This window comes from Salvelinus alpinus, chromosome 3, assembly GCF_045679555.1.
Source record: "Salvelinus alpinus chromosome 3, SLU_Salpinus.1, whole genome shotgun sequence".
NCBI lineage: Eukaryota > Metazoa > Chordata > Actinopteri > Salmoniformes > Salmonidae > Salvelinus > Salvelinus alpinus.
In genome coordinates, this window is record NC_092088.1 from 23,448,740 (window position 1) to 23,466,368 (window position 17,629).

The 17,629-nt window shown below is 43.8% G+C and overlaps 1 protein-coding gene across 1 annotated transcript in view; it reads left to right on the forward strand.

The window, feature by feature from the left end:
- The first annotated feature begins 1,476 nt into the window (after positions 1-1,476).
- The window catches only part of LOC139570337 (vesicular glutamate transporter 1-like), a 33,371-nt gene continuing 17,218 nt past the window's right edge, over positions 1,477-17,629 (forward strand). Inside the window, exons 1-2 of the mRNA XM_071392142.1 lie at positions 1,477-1,966; positions 16,659-16,911. Of these exons, the coding sequence (XP_071248243.1) occupies positions 1,905-1,966; positions 16,659-16,911 (315 nt within the window). The 5' untranslated portion in view covers positions 1,477-1,904. The remainder of the gene's footprint in view (positions 1,967-16,658; positions 16,912-17,629) is intronic.

Genomic DNA, 17,629 nt, shown 5'->3' on the forward strand with positions numbered 1-17,629 from the left:
TGTGGCAAAGCTGCAATGAGTTGATTATACTTTTGTATTGAGCATACATCTCCATAAACCCAGGGAAACCAATCGAAGCTCAATCAATTTCTGGATGAATGTTGCACCAACAAACGGACTCCTTTCCAGATCACAACTCTCCCTCACGGTGTACCACGTGGGTCACGTCAGAGAAGCAAGTTCTAGGCTACTTAGGTTTATTATTTTTGTTCTCAATCAATATGTACTGCACTTTGACAATATGTACTCTTTCTCTGTTTGTCCCTCTTTCTTTATTTTACATTTACATTTAAGTCATTTAGCTTACAAATTGGAAAGTTCATACATATTCATCCTGGTCCCCCGGTGGGGAATGAACCCACAACCCTGGCGTTGCAAGCGCCATGCTCTACCAACTGAGCCACACGGGACCTTATCTCTTTGTCACCTCCTCTCTCTCTAAAAAGTTGACCCATGACCTCCCAGAGGCATCTCCTGTTTTTTCCCACTGTTCTGTCAAAGTGATGAACAGAAAGAAAGAGGTGTGGAGGTCTGGTAATGGATCTCTCTTCTCTGACACCCCCTCCATAATCTCTGTACCACCCATGCTGGCCCCTCCTCCCGCTGCAGTGCCCTCCCCTCCCCTCCCCTCTTTCTCTCCTCTTACCCTCTCAGGACCATATCAGTTAGAAATCTGGAGAGAAGCTTCATCTTATATTAGATTACCAGTGACTAGCGACATATGAACCGGATAATTGGTAGGAGTTATACTCACCATACATTCTATATATATATTTTTGTAATTAACTAAAGTTGGTGCTGTTGAACACATAATAAACGTGACTCTCTCTCTACCTTTAATTGATGTTTACACTGTGCATTTTCTGTGATCCTATGGTTTTTGGAAATTCTGAAATTCAAAAATTGCATTTTTTTGGCTGCAGTACTATGGTCATAGATGAGTAGTCTACTGTAGATAGATTACATGTCATGTCATATTCAAGCCAGTAGGTGCTAGAACACCTAGTTACTTGTGGTACTGTAGGGTTATTTTATGATAAAGACGTCAGTGATGGCAGGAATTTAAAAAAAAAAAATAATCTCATCTATTCAATCAAAACAAAATAGCCTAAAATAAAAGCCAATAGTACTACTGATAATATGGCCGGATCAGAGCGCATCCATGTTTGTGGTCTTACAGTTATTATGGCAACAAACAGAACTCAAACAGCCACGGTATGTATGTCTCCTTAAGTGAGTTAAGTAAGTTTACTCAAGATAGGGGTTATACCTTTACTCACGTCTAATCTCAGGCGACCACTCTGGCCCTAAATTACCTGTTTCTCCAGTAGGCTACATGTGTGTCAGTATAGACTAATCTAATGCCCGTCATTCAGTGTGGTACGAGAATAGCCAGGCTACTTAAGACGCCGGGCTTCTGGAAAGGAAGTGACAAATACTCGCTACACACAATCGGGCAGATTAGCCTTGAGGTCAGTAATCTGGTTTCAGCACCATGGATAGTGACACTCGCGGCCAAACAGCGCGCGATCATTCATTCGAGATACACATTTGGATTTGTTTGAGAAGTTATTTTTTAATTGCTAAACACTGCTAAAACAACGTATTTTCTAATCTCGATTGTGTAAAATGTAGGCATGTGAAGTTTTTGTTCTTTTTTCTTGAATTTCTACTCACGGCTCACTTTGGGTTGAATTAGGCTAAAATAATCACAAAAAGGAGGACCAGCATAGGAGGTGGACCAGCATAGGGGGTGGACCAGCGAGTTGATAAAGGGAAGCAAGGTTTAATGGTATGTGAGTGAGAGGTTAAGGGCGGAGAGAGAAGGTGATAGTGAATAGGGCTGCGCGCTCAAGCGGGAGTGCGCGCGGACAGCAAATCGGTCGGAGACTGGAGTCGCAAGGATGGAGATACGACCAGATAGGTTTAAAATCGTCGCGGGCCAGACCCTCGGAAAATTACATAAGTAAGTTTAAACAACAGCTTTATTACTTTTTCTGTGTGGTTTATTGGTGCAAACTGTGTAGCCTACTTTGTTATCGTAGCGCGTGAAATCCAGATTAGCGCCGTTCTTGATTTTTTATTACAAAATAGTCACTTGTCATCCCGCCCGGCATGCATTTAGAGTTTATATAGAGTTTAAATATATGTATATTCAAGTAACCTAGGCCTATTAAGCTTGTAAAAGATCAGGGATGACTTTTATCTGCACTTTTGGCTAAAAAGGAACCGGTGGGCCGGCCGGTAGACAAATTTGGCTGTAGGTTATGGAATAGCAAGATGCCCAAAGGCCTGAGCGGGGTTGGTTGACCTGACGAAACATCTGTTTGCAATGATCAATTTGGTCTTTCTGTCAATTTCGTAAAACCAACATTTTTTACATTTGAGGCAACTCTAACTGAGTAAAATGAAAGATAGGCATAGCCTACATTTTTATTTATGTTCAGGGATGTATTTTACGAGTAGCCAACTGTTTTTAATGTGGGTTATTTGATTATCTTTCATGTTAAATTGTTAATTTCAAAAAGGTTTATGGTTGCTCTAATAGAAAATATTTGATTTCCATCGTGTGTAAATGTATAGCTTCTGTTCTATGTCAACTGTCAGAGCAAGGACATTGCAAAGAGGTACTTAGCTATCTCAATTACCTCGTACCCCTCCCTGCACATAGACTCGGTACTGGTACTAGTATTAGCCATGTTATTTTTACTCGTTATTTTTATTCGTAAATCACTGTGTATTTAGTCCTCGTGTCACTATTTCTGTTATTATTATTGTATTTTATTATGTATCTTTAACTCTGCATTGTTGGAAAATTACCCTTAAGTAAACATTTCACTGTTAGTTTACACCCGTTGTTTACGAAGCATATGACGAATACAATTTGATTTGAAGGATAGCTAACTAGATTAATTTAATTCAGGCCCTATTAATATCGACGTGGGAATGTCCTCACCTTTACCTGTTAACTTGAGACCGTTTTCGTTCCGTCCATTCTAAAGTCTATAAATAGGTCTTACCTCAAATAGTTTCCTAAAGGCTAGATTTGAACCTACAGTATCTTCGAGTTCACGGACGTTTTCTGTAGGCCGAACCTAAATAAAGAACTTAGCCTCAGCTCACTTAGGTGCGCAAAGCTCAGTCAGCTTGTGATGGGATGGATGGATGAAGAGGCCTAATAGCCAACATTAGTTTCTTCTAATTTGACATGTAAATGATTTTATATAGATAGACCATGATGATCTAAACATTATTATAAACTGGATGGTTTGAGCCCTGAATGCTGATTGGCTGAAAGCCATAACATATCAGACAGATATGAAGAAAATATAAAATAATTTAATGTTCTAATTACGTTGGTAACCAGTTTAAAATAGCAATAAGGCACCTCAGGGGTTTGTGGTATATGGCCAATATACCACGGATAATGACTGTATCCACCCCGAGTTGCATCATGCTTAATAACACCCCTTAGCCATTGAACATACCGCTTCAAATTCGTGGATTCGGCTATTTCAGCCACACCCCTTGATGGCAGGTGTATAAAATCGAGCACACAGCCATGCAATCTCCATTGACAAACATTGGAAATAGAATGGCCCGTACTGAAGAGCTTAGTGACTTTCAATGTGGCACCGTCATAGGATGCCACCTTTACTATAAGTCAGTTAGTAAAATTTCTGCCCTGCTAGAGCTGCCCCGGTCAACTGTAAGTGCTGTTAGAAAAGGCTAGGAGCAACAATGGCTCAGCCGCAAAGTGGTAGGTCACACAAGCTCACAGAACTGGACTGTCGAGTGCTGAAGCGCATAGCGCGTGAAAATTGTCTGTCCTCGGTTGCAACACTCACTACCGAGTTCCAAACTGCCTCTTGAAACAACGTCAGCGCAATAATTTCCATGGCTGAGCAGCTGCACACAAGCCTAAGATCACCATGCGCAATGCCAATAGTTGGCTGGAGTGTTGTAAAGCTCGCCTTCATTAGACTCTGGAGTAGCAGAAACGCATTCTCTGGAGTGAGGAATCACGCTTCCCCATCTGGCAGTCCAATTCCAATGGACGAATCTGAGTTGTGCAGATGCCAGGGGAATGCTACCTTCCCCAATGCATAGTGCCAACTGTAAAGTTGGGTGGAGGATAAATAATGGTCTGGGGCTGTTTTTCATGGTTCAGGCTAGGCCCCTTAGTTCCAGTGAGTGGAAATCTTAACACTAAAGCAGGGGTGGGCAACTCCAGTCATCGAGGGCCTGACTGGTGTCACACTTTTTCTCCATCCCTAGCAAACACAGCTGATTAATCAAATTGCATTCTAAACTGAAGATCATGATTAGGTGGTTATTGGAGTCAGGTGTGTTAGCTGGGGCTGGGGCAAAACTGTGACACCAATCAAGCCCTCAAGGACTGGAATTACCTACCCCTGTACTACAGCATGCAATGACATTGTAGACGATTCTGTGCTTCCAACTTTGTGGCAACGGTTTGGGGAAGGCCCTTTCCAGTTTCAGCATGACAATGCCCCCGTGCACAAAGCGAGGTCCATGCAGAAATGGTTTGTCGAGAACGGTGTAGACGGACTTGACTGGCGTGGACAGAACCCTGACCTCAACTCCATCTAACACCTTTGGGATGAATTGTAAAGTCGACTGTGAGCCAGGCCTAATCGCCCAACATCAGTGCCCGACCTTGCTAATGCTCTTGTGGCTGAATAGAAGAAAGTCCCCGCAGCAATGTTCCAATATCTAGTGGAAAGCCTTCCCAGAAGAGTGGAGGCTGTTATAACGGCAAAGGGAGGACCAACTCCTTATTAATGCCCATGATTTTGGAAGGAGATGTTCAACGAGCAGGTGTCCACATACTTTTGGCCATGTAGTGAATATATATGCACTACCGTTCAAAAGTTTGGGGTCACTTAGAAATGTCCTTGTTTTTGAAAGAAAAGCCATTTTTTGATCAGAAATACAGTGTAGACATTGTTAATGATGTAAATGACTATTGTAGCTGGAAACGGCTGAATTTTTATGGAATATCTACACAGACGTACATTTTGTGGATTCAAACAGGCTCAAAATGGCCAGAAACAAAACTTTCTTCTGAAACTCTTCAGTGTATTCTTGTTCTGAGAAATGGAGACTATTCCATGACTATTGGAGACTATTCCATGCGAGAAATTGCCAAGAAACTGAAGATCTCGTACAACGCTGTGTACTACTCCCTTCACAGAACAGCGCAAACTGGCTCTAACCAGAATAGAAAGAGGAGTGGGAGGCCCCGGTGTACAACTAAGCAAGAGGACAAGTACATTAACGTGTCCAGTTTGAGAAACAGACGTTTCACAAGTCCTCAACTGGCAGCTTCATTAAATAGTACCCGCAAAACACCAGTCTCAACGTCAACAGTGACGAGGCGACTCTGGGATGCTGGCCTTACTACAAGATGAGACACTCTCTCATCTTTCTAAAAGTTCTAAAAACAAATATACTGTAGTTCTACGTTATAGCCTCCATTTAATGCCACCTCTTTGTGTTTGAAACTTGCAGAGAGCAAAAGAGGTGGCATTAAATGGAGGCTATAGCCTAGAATGACTGTATTCCTATTTTAATTCTGCTTTGCTTTTAAGTCATTGAAAGTGTAGTGTTAGGCATTTGGGTGACAAATCGGACATTGTTTTTCCATTGGAATTTGGTTCTGATTTTAGATGTTTGAAAGTATACTGATAACACTTTGGAAATTCAACTAACTTTTGGCTTTCTTTTGAAGTGGTTGAATATACAGTCGTGGCCAAAAGTTTTGAGAATAACACAAATATTAATTTTCACAAAGTCTGCTGCCTCAGTGTCTTTCGATATTTTTGTCAGATGTTACTATGGAATACTGAAGTATAATTTCAAGCATTTCATAAGTGTCAAAGGCTTTTATTGACAATTACATGAAGTTGATGCAAAGAGTCAATATTTGCAGTGTTGTCCCTTCTTTTTCAAGACCTCTGCAATCCGCCCTGGCATGCTGTCAATTAACTTCTGGGCCACATCCTGAATGATGGCAGCCCATTCTTGCATAATCAATGCTTGGAGTTTGTCAGAATTTGTGGGTTTTTGTTTGTCCACCCGCCTCTTGAGGATTGACCACAAGTTCTCAATGGGATGAAGGTCTGGGAAGTTTCCTGGCCATGGACCCAAAATATCGATGTTTTGTTCCCCGAGCCACTTAGTTATCACTTTTGCCTTATGGCAAGGTGCTCCATCATGCTGGAAAAGGCATTGTTCGTCACCAAACTGTTCCTGGATGGTTGGGAGAAGTTGCTCTCGGAGGATGTGTTGGTACCATTCTTTATTTATGGCTGTGTTCTTAGGCAAAATTGTGAGTGAGCACACTCCCTTGGCTGAGAAGCAACCCCACACATGAATGGTCTCAGGATGCTTTACTGTTGGCATGACACAGGACTGATGGTAGCGCTCACCTTGTCTTCTCCGGACAAGCTTTTTTCCGGATGCACCAAACTATCGGAAAGGGGATTCATCAGAGAAAATGACTTTACCCCAGTCCCCAACAGTCCAATCCCTGTACCTTTTGCAGAATATCAGTCTGTCCCTGATGTTTTTCCTGGAGAGAAGTGGCTTCTTTGCCGCCCTTCTTGACACCAAGCCATCCTCCAAAAGTCTTCGCCTCACTGCGTGCAGATGCACTCACACCTGCCTACTGCCATTCCTGAGCAAGCTCTGTACTGGTGGTGCCCCGATCCCGCAGCTGCATCAACTTTAGGAGACGGTCCTGGCGCTTGCTGGACTTTCTTGGGCGCACTGAAGCCTTCTTCACAACAATTGAACCATTCTCCTTGAAGTTCTTGATGATCCGATAAATGGTTGATTTAGGTGCAATTTTACAGGCAGCAATATCCTTGCCTGTGAAGCCCTTTTTGTGCAAAGCAATGATGATGGTACGTGTATCCTTGCAGGTAACCATGGTTGACAGAGGAAGAACAATGATTCCAAGCACCACCCTCCTTTTGAAACTTTCAGTCTGTTATTCGAACTCAATCAGCATGAGAGAGTGATCTCCAGCCTTGTCCTCGTCAACACTCACACCTGTGTTAACGAGAGAATCACTGACATGATGTCAGCTGGTCCTTTTGTGGCAGGGCTGAAATGCAGTGGAAATGTTTTTGGGGGATTCAGTTCATTTGCATGGCAAAGAGGGACTTTGCAATTAATTTTAATTAATCTGATCACTCTTCATAACATTCTGGAGTATATGCAAATTGCCATCATACAAACTAAGGCAGCAGTTTTTATGAAAATTTATATTTGTGTCATTCTCAAAACTTTTGGCCACAACTAGGTTGTAGGTTGCAATCTCATTGTTCAACGTCTCAACCAAATATTATCCAATTATCCACGTTGAAATGACGTGGTGTGCCCAGTCGAATTGGTCTCTGCAAGTTTCAAACATAACGAGGTGGCATTAAATGGAGGCTATAGCCTAGAACTACTGTATCTTCGTTCTTGGAACTTTATGAAGGAGGAGACATGAAGTTTCATCTAAGTTTATGCTTTGTTCATATTTTACCCCGCAATAATCATGGTTATTTTACTGTAATGACACGATAACAAATCAAATCAAATTTGATTTGTCACATGCGCCTAATACAACAGGTGTTGACCTTACCGTGGAAATGTCACGTTCATCGTAAGGATCGGACCAAGGATCGGACAAAAACAATAAAGAACAAACGAAACGAAGCGTGACAGTACCCCCCCTCAAAGGTACGGACTCCCGGCCGCAAACCTGAACCTATAGGGGAGGGTCTGGGTGGGCATCTACCCTCGGTGGCGGCTCCGGTTCGGGACGCAGCCCCCGCTCCCTACGCTGACCCCTCCGCTTCTGTGGAACCGGACCGTGGATCATCGCCGGAGGCTCTGAACTGGGAACCACCGCTGGAGGCTCTGGACTGCAGCTCGTCGCTGAAGACTCCGGACTGCAGATCATCGCTGGAGACCCCGGACCGGGGACCGTCGCTGGGGGTCCCGGACCGTGGACCGTCGCTGAAGACTCCGGACTGCAGATCGTCGCTGGAGACGCCGGACCGGGGACCGTCGCTGGAGACTCCGGACCGTGGACCGTCTCAGGAGGTTCCGGACCGTGGACCGTCGCTGGAGACTCCGGACCGTGGACCGTCTCAGGAGACTCTGGACCGTGGACCGTCGCTGGAGACTCCGGACCGTGGACCGTCTCAGGAGGTTCCGGACCGTGGACCGTCTCAGGAGGTTCCGGACCGTGGACCGTCTCAGGAGGTTCCGGACTGTGAAACATCGCCGGAAGCTCCGGACCGGGAACTGTCGCCGGAAGCTCTGGACCGGGAACTGTCGCAGGAAGCTCTGGACCGGGAACTGTCGCCGGAAGCTCTGGACCGGGAACTGTCGCCGGAAGCTCTGGACCGGGAACTGTTGCCGGAAGCTCTGGACCGGGAACTGTCGCCGGAAGCTCTGGACTGTGGAGGCGCACTGGAGGCCTGATGCGTGGTGCCGGCACTGGTGGTACCAGGCTGATGACACGCACCTCAGGGCAAATGCGGGGAGGAGGCACAGGACGTACTGGACTGTGGAGGCGCACTGAAGACACAGTACGTATTGCCGGCGCAGGATATACTGGGCCGTGGAGACGCACTGGAGGTCTGGAGCGTAGAGCTTGCACAACGCGTCCTGGCTGGATGCTCACTTTAGCCCGGCAAGTGCAGCGCGGTGTCACAGGACACACTGGGCTGTGAAGACGCACTGGGGATACAGCGCGTAAAGCCGGCGCAGGATATCCTGGTCCGAAGAGGTGTACTGGAGACCAGGAGCGCTGAGCCGGCACAACCCGTCCTGGCTGGATGCCCACTCTAGCGCGGCAAATCTGGGGAGCTGGAATAGAGCGCACTGGGCCATGAATGCGCACTGGAGCCTACCTCCGCCAATCTCCCCATGTGCCCCCCCCCCAAAAAATATTTTGGGGCTGCCTCTCGTGCTTCCGTCGTTGCCTTGACTCCTCATATCGTCGCCGTTCCTCTTTCGCTGCCTCCGCCTGCTTCCATGGCAGGGTCTTGTCCCCTGCCATTACCTCCTCTCAGGTCCAGGATGTCCTCCACTCCCTTTTCTCCCGGGCCCATGATCCCTGCTCCTCCTGGTCACGCTGCTTGGTCCGTTTGTGGTGGGATCTTCTGTCACGTTCGTCGTAAGGATCGGACCAAGACGCAGCTTGGTATGCGTACATATTCAATTTATTAAATGAACACCGAACAAAAACAATAAAGAACAAACGAAACGTGAAGCTATACAAAAAAAATTGTGCTGACAGGCAACTAAACATAGACAAGATCCCACACCAGAAAGTGGGGAAAAAGGGCTGCCTAAATATGATCCCCAATCAGAGACAACGATAAACAGCTGTCTCTGATTGGGAACCATATCAGGCCAACATAGAAATACACAACATAGAATGTACAAAAACCCTAGACATGCAAAAACTAGAGTACCCACCCTAGTCACACCCTGACCTAACCAAAATATAAAGAAAAACAGGGATATCTAAGGTCAGGGCGTGACAGGAAATGCTTCCTTACAAGCCCTTAACCAACAATGCAGTTTAAAAAAAATTGTTATGAAAATATTTACTAAATAAACTAAACTAAAAATAAAAAAGTAACATAATAAAATAACAATAACAAGGCTATATACAGGGGGTACAACAAGCTGATCTCTATGTGGCTTTGGACCAAGAGTTTGTATGCATTTTAGGGTTTTTATGTGTGCAAAAGAATGGTATGCACTGAGTGTACAAAACATTAGGAACACCTTCCTAATATTGAGTTGCACCCCCTTTTGCCCTCAGAGCAGCCTCAATTCGTTGGGGCATTTGACTCTACAAGGTGTCGAAAGCGTTGCACAGGGATTCAAGTTGGCTGGATGTCCTTTGGTGGTGGACCATTCCTAATACACACATGAAACTGTTGAGTGTAAAAAATAAAACAGCAGCGTTGCTTTTCTTGACACACTTAAACCAGTGCGCCTGGCACCTACTACCATACCCCGTTCAAAAGCACTTAAAAAGGCACTGTGTTCCTAATGTTTTGTCCACCCAGTGTATAGCCTATTGTGTTCAGCTGGTCAGCTAAGTACTGTCACATTGTAAAAGTAGACCATCATTGTAAATAAGAATTTGTTCTTAACTGACTTGCCTAGTTAAATAAAGGTTAAAGTAAAACTAAATACAAAAAAAGCATTTGGAATTGGCCTAGGCCTACATGCAATGAAAGTTAGATCAGCAGCTAATTTGCCTAGTGAGATGCAGTGTGACCACTTGAGAGAGCTGGCTACTCTGCTCAAGAAATGTGAAAGACACATCTTTCATAAGGGAACATAATGTTTGTTTGGCGTGACCACGATGCAAGAAAAGGTATGATGAATCTTCAGAAACATTGGATGGATATCGGAGCGCAAAGAGTTTGCGGTCTCTTTTTCTCAGGATTTGAAGATGCATCTAAACACACAAATCCTCTCCCGAAATAACCCTCCCCCTCCAAGCTGTTGGCCCACATAAATCCCAATCACCATATACCCCTATCTCTCTTTCTCTCTTTCTCTCGCTCTATCTCTCTCTCACTTCAATTCAGTTCAAAGGGCTTTATTGGCATGGGAAACTTGTTTACATTGCCAAAGCAAGTGAAATAGATAATTAACAAAAGTGAAATAAACAATCATCAATATACAGTAGGTCTAAACAGTACACTCAAAAAATTTCAAAGGAATAGAGACATATGAAATGTCATATTATGGCTATGTGCAGTATTGTAACAATGTGCAAATACTTGAAGTACAAAAGGGAAAATAAATCAACAGAAATACGGGTTGTATTTACAATCTCTCTTTCTCTTTCATTCAGTAGCCTACACCTCTCCAGGTTCGCCCCGTTCGATAACTCGTCATTGTCCCTTCCCCTCCCCCAAAAGCATTTACACCCAGGATTACTGTAGGCTATTGCCTTACGCGATAGTGTCCGGTAAACCCTCACTTCCTCAGCACGTGTGTGCGCGGAGGTGTTTCCCAGAGGTGTTGGTTTGTGGCTAGGTTAACGAGCATATGCATATCAATATAAAGTTGGAGTTGTTATGTGTGCATTTATGTGACATTTACTACGCCATAGCAATAGTTCTCTTTATACGTATATGTTTTAGGTTGCCAGACTCATTCAATTAATTTGGATTGTGTTGTGTGCGGAAAAGACTAAGAATTATGTTGTAAATATTGTAGCAAAAATGATTTGGCTTTAAAGGAAAAAGTCCCTTTTTCTTGACTGTCAGCAATCAAGTTTTCAATATATTTAACTTTCAAAATACAGACATCATCCTGTATGATGCATTTTTCATATGATGCAAAATGCATCATACAGGAATGATGTCTGTATTTTGAAAGTTTACATATCTTGATAACTTGATTGCTGACAAACAAAACATTTTAGGCTATGTCAACCATGGACTAATGAAACAAATACCAAAAGATCGTTTTTGGGTGGAATTTTCCTTTAACGTGACATTGCTCTCTGCGAGTTTCAAACACAAAGAGGTGGCATTAAAATGGAGGCTTTTGCCTAGAACTACAGTATCTTTGTTTTTAGAACTTTTAGAAAGGACGAGAGAGTGTCTCATCTTGTAGTATAGTAACAACTCAAGTGCCCCTAATTTGATATTACCAATCCATGTCATAATTCGTAATTTACAAAACATTGTATAAACAGTTGCATAATGACTTATCTATAACTGCTTTTTTATATTTCAGATACTCTGGACAGACAGACATTGGGTTGACATTGTCCTCAGGACAGAGAGTATATAGTTAGATCCAGCTGTTTTGTCAAGCATCGGGGTCTTAACAATATCACATTTAGCTGCTGAATGGAATTCAAATTCTTAAGGCTGAGTCCCTTGCCCACATGGTGATAATACTCTGGGACATTTTCTGCAGATTAACTTGTGTCTGCGGTATAGTTTGTCTTATTAACACAACCCACTGGGCACACACACTGGTTGAATCAAAGTTGTTTCCACGTCATTTCAATTAAAGTCCTTTGAACCAACGTGGAATAGATGTTGAATTGATGTCTGTGCCATGTGGGAAGTAGCCAGTGTTTTGTGACCATGTGATGTCATGTCATTTTCACAAAATATTATCAGTCACCAATCAGCCATCTTTTGTGAGTTTAGAGCTGAGTTTTCATAAATCAAATCAAAAATTGAAGAATGTTTCTGAAGCTCATTTTGGCCCAGTACAGTGTGTGGATTGTTGAGAGAAGAAGATGTTTGGTTATTGTATTCATAGAGATGTATTTTAATTTCTAAATCTATGATTGTATTATTCAAGAGAGAGTTCCATTGCCCTCCGCTTACTTTTCACTCTGTGTTGAAAGGTTTTCCTATGCCATTTCACATTTTTCTCAACAAGTGACTTCACTATTCCATTGTGTATTCAGAAGTCTGCAACCTCATATCAAGAGGGTCTGTGTCATATTCAGGTGGTACGGTATCTTGAAAATAATTCCCATTCTAGTTGCTCCCCAGATCTAGTCCTACTCCTCATGTACATTACAACTGATTCTTCAATCATCTTAACCTGTTGATTGAACTCTGAACTGCAATGCTGAACTGTCCTCACGTCAGTGTCCTTGACGAATGAATTAAGAGATTAAGTTGGAGAGAACCTGGTATACTCATTGGACAAACCAGTGAACAAGTATTCAGAGTCATTGACCTCTATTTCATTTCCTCTCCTGTAATATGTCTCAAAGAGTTTTGTGCAGAAAGACATCCACATTTACTACACAGGTACGTATCATTCTGTCAGTTTGTGTGATATTATTTAGAGAGTCAAAACGAGAGGAGTTAGTGAAGAGCCAAGGATTTAAAGGGCTATACGTCTCGGGGCCAGACGAAGGCAACCGGAAGTTGAGACATGGAGGAAAAAAGACAGAAAAGGAAATGCATTTAAAAAATCTAAGCATCTGCTGCAATGATATAAAGTGAGCACTGGCCTGTCTTCTACTTCATTACTATGGGACAGCTGGCTCCTAGCACTTTTTCAGCGGTTATTTGCAAGACTAGTGTTGAGCACGTTTCACCTTGAACACATTTCATAAACACCTGACAGGTATCAAAAGGACATTGTTTCACCTGCACAGATGTGTCCTTCTATATGTGATCCTGTTTAGACAGGGAGTGATTTCTCAAGACGCAGAAAGGGGAATTGGTGTTAGAGGAACAGTCGTGCAAGATGGGTGTGACAATGTGAGAGGAGAGGGAATTGAGGACGGGAGGCAGGGACTGAGACGAGACCAAAAAGATGAACGAGGGACAGGAAGAATAGAAAGAAAGAGAGGCCCACTAAGACAGAAATAGGAGGAGATATGAATAATTAATCGTCAGCGAAAGTCATTAATACTTAATCAATGTCGAAGAATGTTGGAGCCATTGCTTGTGTGAACTGTTATTGGTAAAGGCACCATAGTGGTAGTCTGGCTGATACCAAATTCAAAGTCCTCCTGACTTCAGAGTCTGGAAAGACTGTTTTGATGTTGTCGGCACACTGCGTCGATAATGAAGGGTGCTGTGCTTTTACTGGTTGGTTCTCCTTCGTCTCTTTCTCACTCAAACCCACACGCACAGCCATGGACAGCCCCTGAGCGCTGTCCCCTTCCATTACAACGGTTGGATTTTCAAATCCAAACAACAAGAGGTCTCAACCCCCCCAAGATAAAAAAAATAAATAAAAAAAAACATTTGAGAGAACTAATCAATACATCCCCTCAATTTCTGAGCGACTATTGCATTATCAAACGGCTTTCGGTCCAGACCAGCGTGTCACAGCTCTCCCTCGATGTAAGTCACGTGGGACGCGTCAGCCAGGCTACCGTAGTGGCACCCGTTTTGTGGATGTTGCTTCCTCCCATGTGTTGGCGTACACAGGTTCCGCATACCACAGCAGTTGTCGACTTGCCGCAATGCATAGTTTGTGAACTATAGTTTGATGCCAAATATGGTATAAAGTTTGCTCTCAAAGGTGTAATAGAGGACATATCTATTTTACCCATGCACCATTCTCAAGCCTCCACATAGGAAGCTCACCTTCTAAAATGGCCTTGCATGTTGATGGGGTGACAGACACACACTTTTTGTGCCCAGTGACAGTGCTGCTGTGTGACAGATCGCTATGACATTGTGACATTGGTCTACATACTGCTTTGGTGACACTGTCAGTAGATTACCCTAGCTTGATTTATCATGGTTTTGACAGGACCTGGGTAGTCTGTCTCAGTAGATATTGCCCTGGTGGTTCTGAAATTCTGGTCAAGTTTCTGGTAGGTAAGGATATCAGAGCATTGACCCAGTATGATAAATACTTTTGTCTTGATATGGACAAATGTATCAAAAAATGTCTTCTGTACCGTTTTCAGAGACTATATTTGCGAGACATCCCGTCTAAGCATCACCTTTCCCTGTTTCCTGTGAAGCTTTTTACCTTAAACAGCAGTTTCCTCCTTCCACTTCATATTACGTTGTTTCTGATACGTCTGTAAAATGACAAAAGTGAGATTTTGGAGGGATGAAAAGGTCTGGGCAAAAAAAAGTATAACATATCAAATCACAGTTCAAGGCGGTACCCATTTTTTTTACCATTCCCAAGAACTATACCCAACTAGCTAAAATATATACAAAGCCAATAGTCTGATTCCTCAGACGAGAAACGGTCAACTTTGCAGTTCAAACAATACTGGCTTCACCACTGGCTGATTGACAGTTTAGTGTTCTACCGCTTCCTACAGTCTGCTCTTAACCAATGGCTCTCCTTCCCCCTAATCACTTGAGCATTAAATACGTATGACCAGAATGTAAATAAAGCAGGGGCATATGAAACCTCAGTCTCCCCCACATCTCCCCATATTCCCTGGCCTTGCAGCAGAGGTACAGCCTCGCACTGGGGCCGGGCAGATCTCATGCTTAATGGATGATGTGCCTCGGCTGAATACATATTTGATGTTTCCCAGACTGGAGGCTGGCACAGGTCGTTAGCATGTTTGCTCAGTGAGCTGGATGAGTCGGGAGAGAGCAGGAGAGAGCGGGGTGGGGCTTGAGATCTGCCAAAGAGACAAGTACTGTTTTCACCTCATGGTTTTAGCTCTACTGTACCACAGCCTGCCAGCCAAGGCCTTATCACTGCAAGCCATGGCTTGGCCAAGGTGACATTGAAGTGGCCAGAGGTGGTTGACATTTTTTAAAGAGGTTTACAGGAAGGAAAGTCTCAGTCTTGGATGAGTCTTGATTTTTACACAATGGAAATATGTTTGTGTTGTCAAGCATAGCAATTAAAATACATTAGCAATTAATACAACCTCATGGACATTTAATACCATGCAAAATAACTTGCATAACTGGCCAGCAGCATACCACCCTGCATCCCACTGCTGGTTTGCATCTGAAGCTAAGCAGGGTTGGTCCTGGTCAGTCCCTGGATGGGAGTCAAGATGCTGCTGGAAGTGGTTTTGGAGGGCCAGAAGGAGGCACTCTTTCCTCTAGTCTAAAAAAATAAATCCCAATACCACAGGGCAGTGACTTCCCTGTGTAGGGTGCTGTCTTTTGGATGGGACATTAAACGGGTGTCCTGACTCTCTGAGGTCATTAAAAGATCCCATGGCACTTATCGTAAGAGTAGGGGTGTTAACCCCGGTGTCCTGGCTAAATTCCCAATCTGACCCTCAAACCACCATGGTCACCTAAGAATCCACAGTTTACAATTGGCTCATTCATCCCCCTCCTCTCCCCTGTAACTATTCCCCAGGTCGTTGCTGTAAATGAGAACGTGTTCTCAGTCAACTTACCTGGTAAAATAACGGATAATTAAAAAATAAATAATAATAATAATGCATGGAAGACACACACACACCTACACAATCATACCGCCGACTGATGCTAACAAGAATATGCAGGTAACTGCCAAAATAAAGGAAAGTCTTGAGTAAATGAGGGTACAAAGTACAATGAAAGCAGGTGCTTCCACACAGGTGTGGTTCCTGAGCAGTTCCTAAGTAATTAACCATCATGCCATGTATAAAAATGCTGGGCAGCCCCAGTTGCCCATTATTTTGGCTACCATGGCTGTGCTCACTTAGGATGACAATGCCCCCATCAACAGGGCACGAGTGGTCACTGAATGGTTTGATGAGCATGAAAACGATGGAAACCATATGCCATGATCATCTCAATCACCAGATCTCAACCCAGGAGCGGTGCCTGAGACACCAAATTATGGACTTTTCCGCGGAAGAATAGTGCCGCATCCCTCCAATAGAGTTCCAGACACTTATAGAATCTATGCAAAGGCATATTGAAGCTGCTCTGGTGGCTCGTGGTGCCCCAATGCCCTATTAACACACTTTGTGTAGGTGTTTCCTTTATTTTGTCAGTTACTTGTAAATGTAACATATGTCTCCAAATGCTTTTAATTAATATCAACAAAATTCTCGACCGTGCAATGTTGCTGAATCATGTCTCTTTGCCGTCTGTATGTTACAGCTGTCGCTGTAAGTCACAAGCCAACTGTCTCTATATATACAGTATATATTCTCTCCTCTTTGTTTTCAGAATCCTAGAGAAGCGGCAGGAAAATGGCGAGACCATCGAGCTCACCGATGAGGGCCAGGCAGTTATCGTGGAGGAGAAGGAGATGCCCGTGGTGGACTGCACCTGCTTCGGCCTGCCACGGCGCTACATCATCGCCATCCTTTCCGGCCTGGGCTTCTGCATCTCATTCGGCATCCGATGCAACTTGGGCGTGGCCATCGTCAGCATGGTCAACAACCAAACCATCTACAAGGGTGACAAACCAATCCTCGTGGTGAGTCCAAGAGTCAGAGATATACAGTAAAAAAAGGGTTGTAAAAGGGTTATTTGAGGACGGGTAGTGTTCTATACTGAACAAAAATATAAACGCAACATGCAAAAATTTCAACCATTTTACTGAGTTATAGTTCATATAAGATAATCAGTCAATTGAAATACATTTATTAGGCCCTAATCTATCAATTTCACATGACTGGGAAGGGGCGCAGCCATGGTTGGGCCTGGGAGGGAACAGGCCCACCCACTGGGGAGCCAGGCCCAGCCAATCAGAATTAGTTTTTCCCAATAAAAGGGCTTTATTGTAGACATAAATAATCCTCAATTTCATCAGCAGTCCAGGTGGCTGGTCTCAGACGATCCCACAGGTGAAGAAGCCGGATGTGGTGGCCCTGGGCTGGCTTGGTTACACGTAGTCTGCGGTTGTGAGGCCGGCTGGACGTACTGACAAATTCTCTAAAACGATGTTGGAGGTGGCTTATGGTAGAGAATTGAACATTCAGTTCTCTGGCAACAGCTCTGTTGGACATTCCTGTAGTCAGCATGCTAATTGCATGCTCCCTCAAAACTTGAGACATCTGTGGCATTGTGTTGTGTGACAAAACTGCACATTTTAGAGTAGCCTTTATTGTCCCCAGCACAAGGTGCACCTGTGTAATGATCATGCTGTTTAATCAGCTTCTTGATATGACACACTTTTCAGGTGGATGGATTAT